Below are 18060 nucleotides of genomic sequence, written 5' to 3' on the forward strand. Positions count from 1 at the left end.
TGTATTCTAATCAATATTTTTAGCTAATGACTTGAAGATAAAGGGAAAATCTACCACAAAAAGCCCCCTCTCCATTTTCTTAAGCCTTTCACCCAATCCCTAGGTCATGTAGTAAGACGAAATTCAGTAAGGATAAGCACAAACCCCAGTACTGCATAAGAATGCAGGGGGTGGCAGGTATAGCTATACAACAGTTCATGGGAAAAAAAGTCTGGAAATTTAAATGAATATGAGTCAATGGTATAGTATAATTGGGCTGAATTAACATAAGTGTCCAGGACAAGAAAGTTGATGCTCCCTTTATGCTCTGCTTTAGTCAGACCTTTTCTGGAATATTGTGTTTGGTTCTGTGAATCATATTTTAGGAAAAAAATTGGTAAGCTAAAATTCATCCAAGAAGATGACCATCAGGATGATAGACTTGAAACCATGCTATATTAGGATCAGTTGAAAGAATAGGAAATGTTTGATGTGGACAAGTCTCTCTGCTTTTGGTTTTATTCTACTGTATTTTTTTTAGGGGAAAGGGTAAATCGACATGACAATCATTTTTAAATATTAAAGGATAATGTTGAAGGATAATGAAGAAGGTTAAACTCAATTTTGCTTGACACAAAGGGCAGAACTAGGACCTACGGGCAGAAGTTTCACGGCAGTAGAGTTCAGTTCCGTAGAGTTCAGTTCCATAGAAGAAAAAGCTTCTGAGTAATTAAAATATCCACACAAGTGGAATGCATTGCTTTTTGAGGTTAAGGTCACTATTAAGTCTTCAATGGATGTTTTGTATGACACTTCTTAGGAAAAGAAGGGGCAGTGAAACATTTCATACGGTGAATTAATGCTTTAGGTTGGTTTTGGACTAGCCAACTCTGAGGACAAACAAAAGAATATCATCTCTGAAGACTGGCCGCTCCTCAACAGCAGCTCCAAAACTCTCAAGCAACAACAGCATCCCTGGATTCTGACTGGGGAACAAAGCTGCTTTGAAAGGGAAAGTTCTCACTTGGACACAGAAACTCCCAGGACATATTTTAAAAATCACTCTCAAGAAAAAAAGCTTATCTCCAAAGACTTTGGAGGCTCTCCAAATGCTTCCCTCTTTTAGCCTCTTACAGTTTCAAACCTTTTTCTATAAAAGCACCATGATTGAAAATCAAAGATCGAGAGCTAAAAGGAACATTGTGGGGAACTGAGTGGGGCTCTGAAGAATAAACACTCCTTTTATGGCCCCAGAGTCTAATCTATCACCTTTATAATTAAACATTCCTTCAAAACAGCCCAATAGAAGAATTTTTACTTTAAAGAAAGAAGATAACTTACAGGTAGAATTTTCCAATTAATTTTATAGCTGTCCTTAAGTATCAACTTGGGATCCAACTACACTTTGGAGTGCTTCTAAACTATAAACTCAATACTTAAAAAACTGGTAAAAGTAGTAGATAAGAAAACAGCCACTCATTTGAGATATATCAGGCAATTCAAACTAAACAGCTAACTCACCGAAGAATTCTCTACTGAAGAATCAAGAGGTCCCGCAATTTGTTCTTTGATAAAACATATATCTTCTTCTGGGATAAGTCCATACTTCTTCATTACAGTTTCAATTCCATTGGCATTGACCAGATGCTCAAACATCTTGACTGAAGCTATTTCATGCTTAAAAATAAGAACAGAAGGAACTTGCTTATTTGATCTGTAACTGCCTAAGTTGCAGTCCTTTGTCTCAGAACTTAGTTTAGAAATTGAGCTAGCGGGGGCGGAGCCAAGATGGCGGAGTAGAAACACACAAATACGCTAGCTCCGAACCCACAGCCCATGAAATATCTGTAGTATAGAGCCGCCAATAAATTCGGGAGCAGGAGAAGCCACATAATAGTGGAGCGGATAAGATTTCTGTTCCAGAGGGACCTGCAAACCTCTCGCAAAAGGTCCATTGCGCTGCGGAAGTGGAGCCCAGCCCAGCCCTGCACCGCCCGGCACCGAGAGGAACAGACCCGAGCGGGATCTCCAGCGGCCCGTGGGTCCCTCCACCCTGACGGGGGTCGGTGAAAGGGTCTCTTTGGTGGGTCGAGAGGGGAGTGGGGTGCCCCCATACTCAGGCCCCCTCGGGAGGCAACAGCAGCGGGAGCAGACTGGGGCTCCCCAAGCAGGCAGGAGCCCGGATCCATTGTTGAAGGTCTCTGCGTAAACCCCCTGAGGGAACTGAGCCTGAGAGGCAGCTCTGCCCCCACCTGAGCACCTGAACATAATCTCACACTGAATAGCAGCCCTGCCTCCGCCCAAAGCCCTGAGGCTGGGAAGCAGCATTTGAGTCTCAGACCCCAAGCCCTGGCTGGGAGCATCCGGAGGCAAAGTGGGTGTGAGGAGAATATTCAGAGCTCAAGTCACTGGCTGGGAAAATGCCCAGAAAAGGGAAAAAAACCAAGACTATAGAGGGTTACTTTCTTGGTGAGCAGGTTTCTCCTCCCCTCCCTTCTGATGAGGAAAAGCGGTGCTCACCATCAGGGGAAGACACGGAAGTCAGTGCTTCTATATCCCAGCCCACTCAATGGGATCAGTTCTGGAAAAAGGTCATAAAGAGCCCCCAAAATTTTCAAAATCATGTTAGAGAGGCGGAGGAAAAACTGGGAAGAGCAATAAAAGACTTGCAAGCTAAGTATGAACAACAAATCAGCACCCTGCTAAAGGAGACCCAAAAAAATGCGGAAGAAAATAACACCCTGAAAAATAGGCTAACTCAATTGGCAAAGGAGGTTCAAGAAGCCAATGAGGAGAAGAATGCTTTCAAAAGCAGAATTAACTAAATGGAAAAGGAGATTCAAAAGCTCACTGAAGAAAATAGTTATTTCAAAGAAATTGAGCTAGCGGGTTAGGAGTTAAGTTTGGAAATCCAGTTATCTTCTTAATCACTTTTCTATTCTTGCCTCAAGGAATTGTGCAGTCTTTGGGGATTGTGGGTGGGCACCACCACCAAGCTATCCTTCAAGGATGTCTTGTTTGTTATCCAAAGAAATCTGGTCCACTATCTTTAACCTTGCAGGTGGACTAAAAGAATGAACATTTCTCAGTCACAGGAGGGAAGGAAGTGCTTGTTGCTGGCCCCTCATCCCTAACTTCTTATCAATCACATTGTTCTCCATGCCTCAATTATCTAACCAATCATGTTGTCCTTGACCCCACGGTGTCACCAACCCTATAACCAATTATATTTTTTTCCTCCTCTACCTGTTCTATTCTTGTTCTAATCTTATTAAAAGAAGCTGAGTCTCCATCACAGGGTCTTTGTCTAAACTATGCCAGCCATGGACCCATTTTACTGGCAGATGTTGTTCAGTTGTTTTCCAGTTTTGTCTGACTCTCTGTGACCCCATCTGGGGTTTTTCTGGCAGAGATACTAGAGTGATTTGCTCATTTTACAGATGAGGAAACTGAGGCAAACAGGGTTAAGTGACTAACCCAGGGTCACACAGCTATTAAATGTCTGAGGCCAGATTTGAACTCAGGTCTTCTTGACTCCAAGCCCAACACTTTATCTACTATGCCACCTAGCTGTCACTCCATTAGCATGTAGCACTCCTGTTAATAAAATGTTACCTTGCTCAGAGAAAACATGCCTCAGTCTACCTTTGTTGAATTTCACTTATAAAGATCCCTGATGATCATGATTGAAACTATTCTTGGTTTCAAGGGACCATGAAATTTCAGGGTTTACTATGCCTCATATCAAGTGAGCATGACATGTCATGTTCTTAGCAGGTTCTTAAATACAACCTTATAGGAACATCAAAAAAAAAGTCATCGATTAATCAAACTTTTACCAGTACACAAAATTCTCCACAAGTCAGTACATTCAAACTTGGTGACAGAGGTAGTAACACATTTCCCAGAGATGAACACTAACAGCAGAGCCCTGGCAACAAGTCTTGAGGGACCAGGCCTTCCAGACAGGCCTCAGTCTTCTAGACCAACCATGAACTAAAGACTAAAAGGCTCAGCACCTTGTCCTCTCCTGTTCTGTGTCCAGGGGATGATAATTAAATCAGCATCTTAGCTGGACCTGGGACAGAGTCACCCTTGCTACTGGAAGGGTGGGGCAATCTATTGCCCTATGTTAATCTGAATTCTGTAATTCATAATCTAAAGCTACCTAGAAGAAAACCTCCTTTCCCTACTACCACTTGCTACTTCCCAGTCTGTCTCCTAGAATTTCTGTCCTACCATAACCAAAATGACCTTCAAATTCCACACTTGTTCCATCTTCCCACAATCATGGGAACCTGGATCTCTTCAAAAACAAAACAAAATAAAATAAAACAAAACAAAACAACTGGTTAGTCCCTTCAGTGCCAAAGTGCTTTCTCTCATGCTCATTACCTATGTAATTTTGGACAAATTACAACCTCCATGGGTTTCAATTTCCTCATCTGTAAAATGAAAGCGTATGACTCAAGGGCCTCTTGAGGTTGCTTTCAGCTCTAAAACCATGATTATATGAGCCTATAAACTCAATGGGCTAAGAGAAAGAGTAAATACACTCATTGCTTCTCACTTTGATTTAAAACATCCACCCACTCTTTCCCTTCCCTGCAACACTCAGTAACTCTCCTCCTTTTTGAGTGATACCGTCTATCTAGAATCATCATCTTAACCAGACCCTGGTGAAAATTAGCTACCAGAAGCTAGAACGCTCACTCTTCTCACTTTCTCAAGGAGTTCAGTACCTGGCTCATGTCTTCTTTGGGAGAGGATGTCCCTACTCTTACATTTGGAAACTTCAATAGACATACTCATGCCCCCACAAATACCCAGACCAGACAGTTCAGTCCTCTCCTTAATCAATAATGATTAAGCACCTACTGTTTTCCAGGGATTGTGCAAAGTATCAGGGATAGAAATACAAAAGGGAATTAATTCCGTCCCAAAAGCAGCTTAAATTTTTCCTGGGAGATACAAAATGTTCAAAGAGGAGTTAATACAGAAGCTCTATCCTAATACCTGGGGTAAGTAGGAGGTGGTGCTGGAGCTCAGCCATGAAAATAGTCAGAAGTTCCAAGTATGAAAGTGAGGAGGACAGGATATGAGGCTCAGGAGATGGTCTGTGTCAGGGATGGGGAACCTGCTGCCTCAAGCTCAAATGTGGCCCTCTAGGTCCTTAAGAGTGGCCCTTTGACTGAATCCAAACTTCACAAAACAATAAAAGGATCTGTTCTGTAAAACTTGGACTCAGTCAAAGGGCCACACCCAAGGAACTAGAAGGCCACATGTGGCTTCCAGGCCACAGGTTCCCCATCCCTGTGGTCTGTACAAAGATGAGAAGATAGAGGATGGCATGTGACGGAGGAGGAACAGCAGGCAGGCCCATCTGACTGCACTGTGGAGTACCACAAGGGGAGTAATCCTCCTAGAAGGACAAGCTGGAACCAGACTGTGAAGGGCTTTAAATGCCCTGTACAGAAGTTTCTATTTTATTCTAGGGGCAGTGGGAATCAAAGGAAGCTCGGCTCCCATAATATACCTTCAGCCAGCCTCAGTAATAAAAAGAGAGATGATAACATCCTTAATCTCATCATCACCCCTATATGCTCTAAGTCTACAACTCTCAACTGTGAAATTCTTCTATATGAACGGAACTTCTCATCCCTCTATCTCCACCTCCACTTCACTCCTTTCTGGCCCTGTGACTCACAGCAAAACAGGTAAATCTTTGTCTACTTCAGTTTCCTCAACTGCAAAGTATAGATACTAACAGCACCTACCTCACAGGGTTGTTGTGAGGATCATGGGATAATATGTGCTAAGCTTTTAGCACAGTGCTTCAGACATAGTAGGAGCTTAATAGAAACTTCCTTCCTTTCCCTTCTCCCTGCAAACCTATTCTCTGTCCTCACTCTAACTTCCAGAGGTTCTTAATCTTTTTTGTGGCATGGGAACTTTTGGGCAGTCTTGTGAAACCTCTACCCCTCTTCTCAGAAGAACATTTTTAAATTTATAAAATAAAATACTTATAATTACAAAGAAAACCAAATATAGACTGGCAGCTAGATGGTGTGGTGGACAGAACATGGGGCCTGGAGTCAAACACTTGCTAGCTGTGTGAACCTGAGCAAGCTACTTCACCCTGTTTGCCTCAGTTTCCTCATTTGTAAAATGAGATGGAAAACCACTTGTTATCTTTGCCATGAAAACTCCAGTTATGAAGAATCAGAAATGACTAAGAAACAACTGAATGAACAATGAAATCATACTGAAATACAGTTATCAAAATGTTACCTCAAGCTAAGAACCTTTGGTCTAGTTCCTCTACTGAAACTTGTACCCTCTCTAACCTTCCCTGGCCAACCAGGGCATTATCCTGCTCTAGCTGCACTCTCCTCCTTTTTCAATATTGATTTTAAAATGAATCCATCCCACTGTCCCTGTCCTTTGTTCCAAGTCTCTTGCCCTTCTGTTCTACTATTATTGCTCTTCCAGGCCCTCCCCACCCCCAGCCCCCAACCCTAGCTCAGGATCACTCTCAGCACCTTGTTTTATCTGAGCTGCAGGACGAAGTCATACAAACAGAGTGGAATGAGTTCACTATAAATTTATGTTACTTCATCTCAATTCACCTCATTACTACAAAGCAACCCTGGTAATCTTCCCTAATTGACTCCCACAGCATCTATACCAAATTTTCTCTTCTCTCAAGTTATTCTTTCAGAGAAAATCCTATTTTCACCTGAAATTCCCTCAAAGTCTTCTCTCACTCTCTTCTCCCAGATCCAGTCTAAAAAGAAAAAATAGCCCTTCTCTTTGTCAGTACCAAATTCCTTTACTTTTCTTTAATCCCTTCCCCTCCCATATCTTCCAAGAGTTTGGCCCTTCTGTCACATTTTCTCTCTGTCTCACTCACACACACACATTCCTTTAATCTCTCGCCGCCTACAAACAAGTCCAAAACCCTCCACACATCTTAAACAGACCAACCCCAAAACCTTTGCATCATGAAACTGCCCAAGCTATTAGTCTACTTTTCTTTCATGGCCTAACTCCTATAAAAACCACATACATATATTTCCTGCCTCCATTTTCTCATCTCTAACTTCCTTCTCACTCCCTTGTAATCTTGTCTTGCCCTCACTATTTGACTGAAACTGCTCTCTTCAAAGTTATCGATAAGATCTTAAGTGCACAACTAACACTGCATTAACAAAAAAACAAAAACAGCCTTATTAATAGTACTTCTCCAACTCTTGCTGGCTGGCATGAGGGCAGCCCTGGATTCTCAAAGCCTATGCAAATTAAACCAAACCTCTGGGACACTCCAGCAAATTGAAAGAGCTTTAAGTGTAGACCTAAGCAATGGACTGTGTCTGTCATGGGATGGCCAGCCTAGCTAAATTTGGAGAGTCTTTTTACCACATATCCCCATCTGCTAATGCATGAAGAAGTTAACATTTGCAGAGATGGGAGGCATAGTCATATCTTAAACTAAAATCATCAAAGTTCTTCTGAAATAATGAGTATTGCTAAATACTGTCACAAAATAAACAATAGCTTTACTAATATAATAGCTATGATTAGTATTGCACTTTAAAGATTTGTAAAGTGCTTTATAAATATCTGATTTTATTCTCACAACAAATAGGTAGGTGCTATTATTATCCCAATTTTTCACAAATCTGAGGTAGACAGAAGTTATGTGACTTGCCCAGGGTCACAAAGCTACCAAGTCTCTGAAACTGGAGTTGAACTCCAGATTCGGTGCTGTAATCCTTGTCACCTAGCCGCAAATGGACAAAATATGGCAGTGCTGGTATACTGAACAGAGGGCTGGCCTCAGAGCCAGGAAGACCAGAATTCCTGTCCTGCCTCTGACACAAAATGGGTGTGTGACTTTAGGCAAGTCATTTAATTTCTAAGTGCCCCTGCTGACTCTCTAGGGACTCCAAGATGCAGAATGGTTCTGCTGATCTGTGCTGGTAGAGAGAGTTTACGAACTAGAAGTTCTCTATACTGATAAAACCAATCTTGGCCCCCCCCTCCCCCCCCAAAAATCGAGTGTGCATACCATAGGTGGGTATTTAACAGTATCATACATGGAATAGGTGCTTAATAAATAACTGTTGAATGAAGGAATTTATTATGGAAAAGTCATTATTTTAAATGTATATGTTTAAACTTTCTAGTCTGTTACTGAAATGTTTACTTTGGAAAATAGTAAACTAATGGAGTTTTAGGAAATCTTTGCTTTAGTCAGCTAGAATCTTACAAATAGAACAATGTCTTGGTGAAGGAAAAGGTTTGCCCAAAGGGTCACTAGAACTGGAAGGTGAAGGTCAATCAAAATTGAATGTATAAAATAAATAAGTCAGACAAAGTCAGTAATAAAGGGAGATCTTAGAAGCATTAGGATTACTTATGAGCATCAAATATATTTTGCAGGAAAAAAACCCCAGAACTTGATCGCTCACTTTATTCATCACATTTCACTCCAAATATCTTTGAAAAAATAAAATCACCAATTCAGAGACAAGAAGGAAGGGAAGTTTGAGATCACAGTCCAAACACTTCATTTTGTTCTTGAGGGAACTGAAGCCCAGAGGTGTCAAGGAACTTGCCTGAAGTTGCACAGCTACCCAGTGGAAAAGTCTTTTCTAGGGTCTTTTCCCCAAAATCCATCTTTAAAGGAGAAAGATTTAGCTCTTCTTAGCAATACAATGATCCAAGACAACTCTGAAGGACATATGATGAAGAATGCTATCCTTTCCCAGAGAAAGAACTGATGGTGTCAGAATACAGACTAAAGCATACTTTTTTTAACTTTATTTTTCTTAAGGTTTTTTTGTCTGTGTTTTCTTTTACAATATGACTATTATGGATATATTTTGCATGACTACACATGTATAACCTATATAGAATGGCTTTTCTTCTCAATGATGGGGAGTGGGGAGGGGGGAAAGGGAGAGAATTTGGAACCCAAAGTTTTAAAAATGAATGTTAAAAACTGTTTTTACATGTAACTGGGTAAAAATAAAATACTAAATAAAATATATAAATAAAGGAGAAAGATTTGCTACCACTCGTGCAAAAGGATATGCACAGGTGCGCAGGTAATTCTAAAAGTAGTTCTAAAATTCTATTAAGCTAGAAAAGCCCTCTGAGGTCAGCCTGGGACCCTTCCTCACCTGAGTTCCAACACCGCACCTATGGGTTTTCACAGGATCACTGACTTACAGGTGGAAGGGACTCCGAGCTCATCTCATCCAACTCTCTTGTTGGACTTTACCCCAAAGGATGATGAGGAAAGTGAGGCCATACAGAAGTTATGTAACTTACTTAGGGTCACACAGCTGAGAAGTGGCAGAGCCAGGACTGGGCCCCAGGTCCTGACTCCACATCTGGTGCTCCTTCTACTCTAACAAACTGCTATAACTGATCTGCCTTCCAATGAACTGACAGAACCACATTTTTAATTCTTTTCTACACTTACCATATTCTTATTTGAGAAAGGTAGTATGGTAGAGGGGAGAGGGTACTGAACTTAGAGTCAGAAGACCTGGGTTCAAGTTCTGACTTAGATATCAACTAGAGATATAGTAGTAGAAAAGTCATTTGACTTTTTTCAGTTTCAGCTTCCTCATCTGTAGAATGGAGAGAATACTTGAACTACGTTCCTGTCTACCTCATAGGGCTGTCCTGGGGAAAGCACTCTGTAAGCCTGAATGTGCTAGATAAATGTGAATTATCACTAACTTAATGTTACAGTCAATTGTGCACGTTTCATCTGCCCTACTAGATTTTACTTCTATAATCAAACAAACTGGAAAACTACTATATGGCACGTGAATATCATAAAATATTTCTGAGTTATAAGAAATGAAAATATGACTACAGAGAAGCACAGGAAGAAACAGGAACTGATGAGAAGTAAAGAGAACCAGGAAAACAATATACAAAATGGTGACAACAATGAAAACACACAAAACCTGGCCCCAAAAAAAGAGACAGGAGAAAATAGCACCTCCTGCTCCTTTTCAGAGGTAGGAGACTCAATGTGAGACACTGCCTATGTCAGATTTCTTTGCCATGGTGGTTAGTTTTTCTCTACTATTTTCCCCTTCTTTTGTTATAAGAGACATGGGATGCATGGAGAAATACAGGTGATATAAAAACAACAATGTAGCTGACTATTTAAAATACTGCAAGATAAATTCTTATATGAAGCAAAAGCTTGATCTCCTAATTAATGAGTTCCTAGCTCAGACCCCCTGGGCCTATGCTCACTTCACTTCACTCCAGGGTCCACTCCTCACTCTCTGGACTGTTCAACTCCTTTACACCCTATACACCAAGGAGGAATGCTGCCCAGGAGGCCTGCTCCTCCTCTCTCTCCATGTCTTCAGGGTCCACTTCACATGCTGTTTTCCCTCATTAGAACATAAGCTCTGTAAGGGTAAGAATCATCTTTTTTGCTCGTATTTGTATCCCCAGGACTCCGTGCATTGCCTGGCACAGAATAAGTACTTAATAAATGCTTCATCGGTTTATTCTATATGAAAACACGACCATATCATATACCTTCCAATTCAACTCTGGGCGAGCAAGGGGTATAAATCTTCCATCATACATGTGCGAAAATGGTCCATGACCTTAAAAAAGAGAATAAAAAATAGTGGTTCAGACATTTCATTTTTCCCATTCCTCTTCATCCAAACTGAATTGATTTCAATCCTTCAAAACATCTATGGCTCAATGATTTGGAACTATGCCCAAAGGGCTACAAAAATGTGTATACCCTTGGACCCACCAATATCACTTCCAAGGTTGTATCCCAAAGAGATCGTAAAAATGGGAAAAGGTCCCCCATGTACAAAAGTATTTACAGCAGCTCTCTTTGTGGTGGCCAAGAACTGGAAATCAAGGGGATGCCCATCAATTGGGGAATGGATGAACAAGTTGTGGTATATGAATGTAATGGAATACTACTGTGCTATAAGAAATGATGAACAGGAAGACTTCAGAGAGACCTGGAAGGACTGATATGAACTGATGCTGAGCGAAATGAGCATAACCAGGAGAACACTGTACACAGTAACAACCACAGTTGTTTCTAATAGACTTAGCCCTTTATAGCAATGCAAGGACCTAAAACATTCCCAAAGGACTTGAAGCAAAATGCCATCCAGAGAAAGAACTATGGAGTCAGAATACAGAATGAAGCAGACTATTTTTCTCCTGTGTTAAGTTTTGTTTTTTCTCATGGTTTCTCCCATTCATTTTAATTCTTCTGTATATAATTCATATGACTAATGTGAAAATGTGTTTAATAAGAATGTATGTGTAGAATCCATAAAAGACTGCATGCCATCTCGCAGAGGGGGGAGGAGAAAATTTAAGACTTATGAGTGACTGTTGAAAACTGAAAACATATAAATTAATTAAAAAAAAGATCAGCATTTCAACAACATACATCACATCTTCTCAAGTTGTTGTGACCAAAATACTTCATCAATTAAGGGTCAACTTTTTAAAAAACAAAAAATTTTTGTCAATTACATGTAAAAATAAATTTTAACAATTGATTTTTAAAATTTTGAGTTCCAAATTCTTTCTTTCCGTTCCATCACCTGTCTTGAGAAGGCAAGCAATTTAATACAGACTATATATGTGTAGTCCTACAAAACATATTTCCATATTACAAAGGAAAATAAACAAAAAAATAAAAACAAATTTTAAAAAAGTATACTTTGATCTGCATTCAGATTCCATTAGTTCTTCCACTGAAGGTAGGTAGTATTTTTCATTGTAAGTTCTTTGGAATTGTCTTAAGTCACTGTGTTGACTGGAGTAACTAAGTCTTTCACAGTTGGTCATGGTACAATATTGCTGTTGATGGGTACAATGTTCTCCTAGTTCTACTCGTTTCACTTTATATCATATAAGTCTCCCCAGACTTTTCTGAAAACATTCTCTCCTCATTTCTTATAGCACAATAGTATTCAATAACAATCATATATAACAACGTGTCCAGCCATTCCCCAACTAATGGGCATTCCTTCAATTTTCAATTCTTTGCCACTCAAAAAAGAGCTACTATAAATATTTTTGTACACAGAGGATCTTTTCATTTTTCTCTGATCTCTTAGACCTACCTGATGGTCTGTATTGCTGGGTCAAAGGGTATGCACAATTTTATGACTCTGGGTAGGGTTCCGAATCATGCTCCAGAATGGTTGGACCAGTTCACAACTCCACCAATAGTACATCAGTGTATCTCTTTGCCCACATCCCCTCCCGCATTTGTCATTTTCCTTTTCTGTCATATTAGTCAATCTGATAGGTGTGAGGTGGTATGTCAGTTGTTTTAATTTGCATTTTTTCAATTATTAGTGATTTAGAGCATTTTTTCCTATGACTACTGATTGGTTTGATTTCTTCTTCCAAAAACTGCCTCTTCATATCCTTTTAACATTTATCAACTGGGGGAATGATTTATATTCTTATAAATCTGACTTAGTTCTCTACATATTTGAGAAATGAGGAATGGCCAACTTTCTAGTGGTAATCAATCCCAAACTTACCTAGCCTGGTAAATAGGCTAGGGACACAGTCTGTGGACTGTGAGACATTCCCTTCCTATCATCTAAGGAACATACAGGAAAAAGTGTAAGCTATGCTCACCAAAGAACTAGATTTCCTCAAAAGTCAAATATCTATGGTCCCTTCCAGCTCTAGTGATTACCTAACTTCAAAAATAGCTGCAAGAATATTTTGAGTTTCCAACAGGATTACTAATATTACAAATAGGAAATGTAACAAGTCCTTTTTTTTCAGTCTTAAAGGCTGTTGTTTAGCCTTACACCCACATGAATTACTAAGAAATGCCATCTCTCCCTACCCCCAACCTGAGAATCTTCCTGTTCAAAAAATCTCAGGTATTCTGAACATAAGAAAGATGGATTCAGGAAGGTTAAAAGGCAAAGGATCAAAATATCCACTGGGTCATACTGATCAGAAGACTTTCATAATCTAATTGACCCTTTAATACAGCATACTAGGCGACAGGACTTGACAATGGGAGCTATCCCATGGACTCTAGAATTACAGAGGGAAACTGTGACATATTTTATATGCTAATAGTCACTGAGGTACTATAAAGAGAACTCAGGATTGCTGCTGTATTCCAGACTCCTCAGTTGGTTGGTTTTTAAAAATAAAAGAAAAATATATCCTCAAATAGTTATATACATCAGGTCAATTCCTTTGGCTTCTTGCATATGTTTACCTAGATCATGACAGAGCCCAGCAATCTGAACACAAAGCATATCCCTCTCAGTTATCTGTAGTTCAGGCTGTTTTTCTTGCAGTTCACGGACCAGACATCCTGCTAGATACCCGACACTGTAAAGCAAGAAGAAAATAAAATCTCAATTTGGGAGCTATTCTGTTTCTTCAATCAAGAATATACTTTTCCTACATATAATTCTTTATGTCTTTTGACCTGTTATAGGCCATGCTTCTCCCTACATACCACTGTGACAGTCAAGGACCTTAAGTAATCACAAGGAAGATATTCCTTGTTTCAAATTACTCCTCTCTTCAGGTCCCAAAGAACAGTAATCAAACCTGTTATATTTGCTTCTATTTCGGTAGAGCAGAGGTTCTTATCCTGAGTCCTTGAATTTTTTGATAATTATAGTTCACTACAATAGGTTTTCTGTAACACTATGTATTTTATGTATTTAAAAATATTCTTTTGAGGAGTTTACAGGCTTCACTACACTGCTTAAGGGTTCCATAACACACACACACACACACACACACACACACACGGTTAAGAATCTTCTGTTTCATAGTAACCTTAAAATTCTAGTCAAACTCAGTTATCTGAACAACTGTAAAGGAGCACATACAAGGGTAATCCAAAAAAGGACACTTTTATGTATAATTTTTTATATTCACAATTCAATATGGCTTATATGAGATTCTCTAATAATTCACATGACATCATATAATAAAGTTATAATGGAAAGAACTGTCTCAAAAGAAAAATTGCAAACTATCTACATTTCTTGCCACTCAGGAGCATTCCCTCCAGGCTATGGAGAAAAAGACAAATTCTAACTTTAATGTTACTGCTCTAATCTTGTCAAATAGGTATTTTTCCTAAAACATCATTTAGTAGTTTAGTTTCAAAAGTTCAATCTATACAAGAATAAGACAATAGGAAAATTGAAGGACTTAATATTTATAGCCTATAATGTCAATAAGAAGGTAAAAGATAGAGGGTCCTTGAAATACCCTGAAGATAAATTTTAAACTGTTTCACCAGCCCAATCTTCACCCTCAGGAGGTACACAAGCAGGAAATAAATCACACTATGACAATGTTTAACAAGGCTAGAAGGACCAACACAACACAATAATATGTACAATAAAGAAAACAATTAAACTACTAAGACAGATAATCACGGTGAGCCTTCACTATAAATCCTTTGTAATGGAGACACTTAAAGAGTGACTCATTTCTAATACTGTGTGTAGGTGAATATTTCTTCCTTACCCTAGAGAATGCTCAAATCGGTTGTGTGAAGCACCCGGAAAAACATAATAAGAGCCTCCCAGCTGTTTAATATATCGAAGACGTTGAAACTGAGGTGTGTCAATGATTCGGATAAGAAGAGGGTGAAGATCTATGTGGCCATGGACAGGATCATTAAATATCTGGAAAATGATGATTATTACTTTATCTGAAGCTATCAGTAGAACATGAAAACAATGTACAGGTTAAAGGTAGCAACACATTCTTTTAAATTCCATGTAACTATGCCTACTCCAACCGGAAGACCAAAGCTATTTAGGTATTTAAGATACTATATAAGCCAATCAATACTTCCAAGTAATATAATTACACAGTTCTGGGCTACAAGTCCATTCATTACAAATCAGATTTAACAGAAAGTTCATTTGCTTCATATCCTTTGACTACCTTGATTGACTAGCCTCAATAGGATAACCTTGAACACCAAGTAAAACTGAGCTTCTCATTTGGATCATTTGTACCTTTCAGTAAAGTCATCACATTGAATCAAAAAATTACAAAATCAGTGTTGAACATCAATATCAAAGACCCAAGTACATTCAAACAAAATATGACATTCCAGTTAAATTTGCATAGTTAATGTAAAAATATAAGATGAAATGATGGAAAGTGCTATCCACATCCAGAGAAAGGGCTATGGAGTCTGAATGCAGATCGAAGCATACTATTTTCTCTTTAAAAAAATTTTTTTTTCTTTCTTGTGGTTTTTCCCTTTTGTTCTGATTCTTCTTTCAAAACATGACTAATGTGGAAATATGTTTAACATACCTGTACATGTATAGTCTATATCATATTGCTTGCTATCTTGGGGAATGGGAAGGGAGGAAAGGAGGGAGAAAAAATTTGGAACTCAAAATCTTTTAAAAGTGAATACTGAAAACTATCTTTACATGCAATGGGAAAAAATAAAATACTATTAAGTGAGAAAAAAAAAGACAATCAGCTTCAAGGGTAATAACAACACTTCAAATGAACCAGTTAATAAATATTTCTAATGGAAAAAAAATACAATATGAAAGGTGCCAAAAGCTGCCATTGGTTTTAATGACAATTGAGGCAGAAGAGATCAGAAATTTTCTTAAGTCACCTACATATATAGATATGGTTGTGACATCAACAGTGGCAACAAAAGTGATTCTGTTTATATATGAGATTAACATTATGTGTTGTCTTCTACTATTACAATGTAAACTCCCTGAAGGTAGGGTCCATCTTGCTTACTTAAATTTCTGTCCCTGGCTCTTCGTATGATCAGTAAGCTCACTTTTTCTGGCTCTCTATTTCTAAATGTATAAGCCCAGGTCTGAGTGCATGATTTCAAATTAACAGTGTAAGAAGTGGTACTGAGGAGGTTATGTAATGTGCTCAGTCACACAACTAGTACGTGTCAGAGCCGGGACTCAAAGCCATGTCATGAGACTCTGAGGACAGAATCATGTTGTCTCTGAGATACAATGTGGAGAATTTAAAGTGTACACAATCACAAGGATTTCAGTTTAAGGAGTCTGAACAAGTGAGCATGCCTAAATGGTGACTGTGAAATGGGTGAGGAATGTGTGGGGATTGGTTGAAGATATCACAACTGTTTAAAGAAATGGTTGCCTGAGTAACAAATCAGAATTCTAATCACAACTTTAACATTAGGACTTACTTCAAATACCAATGCTTGAGGGTCAGCATTGACCAAACAACTGATTGCATCCAAGCATAACTTTTTGATCATACAACTGATCCACAATAATGATATAGAATGGCATCCTTGCATAAATTTCCTTAGTTATTCCATAAAAGCTAAGACTGGGCTCACAGGAGCTCACTGACTATCACCACTTCATCAAATGCTGCCAATGACAACTGGCAGCTATGAGTACATGGGAGTAAAAATGTTATACGTGAAGAGTCAGAGTGGCACAACCAGTACAGCCACTTTACCCCAGGGCCTGGACGGATTTCTTCCACGGTTCAAACTCAGGACAAACTAAGGCACCACGCTCCTCCCCTCAACCTGTCTCTCATGCCCTATTCTGGCACGACTGTGGAAGACCCCAAAAATGCTAATCTCTCTGGCACTACCAGAAAACAGCTAAATTTTAAAGAAACCAGTGACCTCTCTGAGGACAACCAAGCAGAACCTGATTTGGATGAGATAACAAACACAATTACAGAGTGCATTACTGTCAACCCAGATATGGCCAATAACAAATTCATGGACAAGAGGGTAGGAATCAAGGGGGCTTGACTTTTCACGTTGTATTGGGAAAACCAAAAGGACAGAATGTGGAGTGGAGTTTGAAATACTGGGGGCCCAACAGATGTATCAGTCACTGTTGCGTGAGGTTCAAGAGCTAATTACTGAGATGGAGAAGACAAAAGAAACCATTAAAAGAGTCAGCTGCTGAGATGCTGACTCCTGAGTTTCTGGCTAAACAGCTAGCTGTCCAGAAGCAGTGGCCAGTTAACTCCTATCTAACCTGATCCCAGCAGCAACCTCACTGACCAACCATTCTCCACTCCAGTTAGAAGTGGCAAAGAGTAGCACAAGAGTTGGTGCAGGGCACGAGAAGGCAACTCTCCTCTCCTACACCCTCCAATGCCAGTGGCCAGGTACTTAGGAAACCATATTACCATCCTGAGCAGCACAAGTTTCTCCAAGCTGTCAAGGCTGCAGAGCCTGTGAGAAAACTTTCAAAGCTAGAGGGAATGTTATAGTGTGATCCTTAGCATCCTTTAATTTGTGGGTCTGTGAAGATACTGTCTAATGGAGATTGTCACCTATGGCAGAAAAAGGTGAGTACCCTGGCCAGGATTCTGTAGAGACCAAACAGAAGCCTGACTACAGAGTGTCCTGGGAAAAGTGAATGTGATTGCTAAGCACAAAGCTGCTCTCAAGGATGCAGACACACAAAGCAAGGAACATCCATCATATAAGACAGCTCACTGCTCAGTCCCATTGCTTCTACACTTCCTGAGCTGGGACACAGACCTGTGACAACAAGCAGCCATGTGAGCAAGCTTTGGCACTTGGGCCAGCCCTGACACATCGGGATTATCACCCAACATAGGACTAACTGCTAGTGCTTCCAAGGGCAACTGTCCTACTGGCAGTAAACTATGTAGCAGAACCTGGTTAGAGTAGAAGGAACCTGTCAGCTGAGGCTGTGATGGAGACACTAGAAAAGGGAACAGAAGTGCAGCGGGGAACAAGGGGAAGTATCCCCTTTAAGCTTCTGCAGATGGCGAAATGAAAACAAACACTTTCCTGGTCCATACCTAATACAGCTTTCCCATGGGGGTTGGGGATTAGAGACACAGCTCTTTTGTGACTAATTGTACAAACATTTCATTAAAAACTGTAGTGCTATTAAAAAAAGTCTAGGACTCAGGTGTGGGGAACCTGTGGTCCTCTAGGCCCTCAAGTACAGCCCTTTGACTGAATCCAAACTTCACAGAACAAATCCCCTTGTTTGGAGTCAGTCA

At 39.7% G+C, this 18060-nt stretch overlaps 1 protein-coding gene across 2 annotated transcripts in view; it reads right to left on the minus strand.

The window, feature by feature from the left end:
- Positions 1–18060, minus strand: part of SAMHD1 (SAM and HD domain containing deoxynucleoside triphosphate triphosphohydrolase 1) — a 52261-nt gene that overhangs the window by 23707 nt on the left and 10494 nt on the right. For both annotated transcript variants that reach the window (XM_072631452.1, XM_072631451.1), the window contains exons 4-7: positions 14545–14705; positions 13268–13383; positions 10561–10631; positions 1501–1656 (exon numbers count right to left, since the gene is read on the minus strand). In XM_072631452.1, coding sequence (XP_072487553.1) covers positions 1501–1656; positions 10561–10631; positions 13268–13383; positions 14545–14705 — 504 coding nt within the window. The remainder of the gene's footprint in view (positions 1–1500; positions 1657–10560; positions 10632–13267; positions 13384–14544; positions 14706–18060) is intronic.

Source organism: Notamacropus eugenii, chromosome 1 (genome assembly GCF_028372415.1).
Source record: "Notamacropus eugenii isolate mMacEug1 chromosome 1, mMacEug1.pri_v2, whole genome shotgun sequence".
NCBI lineage: Eukaryota > Metazoa > Chordata > Mammalia > Diprotodontia > Macropodidae > Notamacropus > Notamacropus eugenii.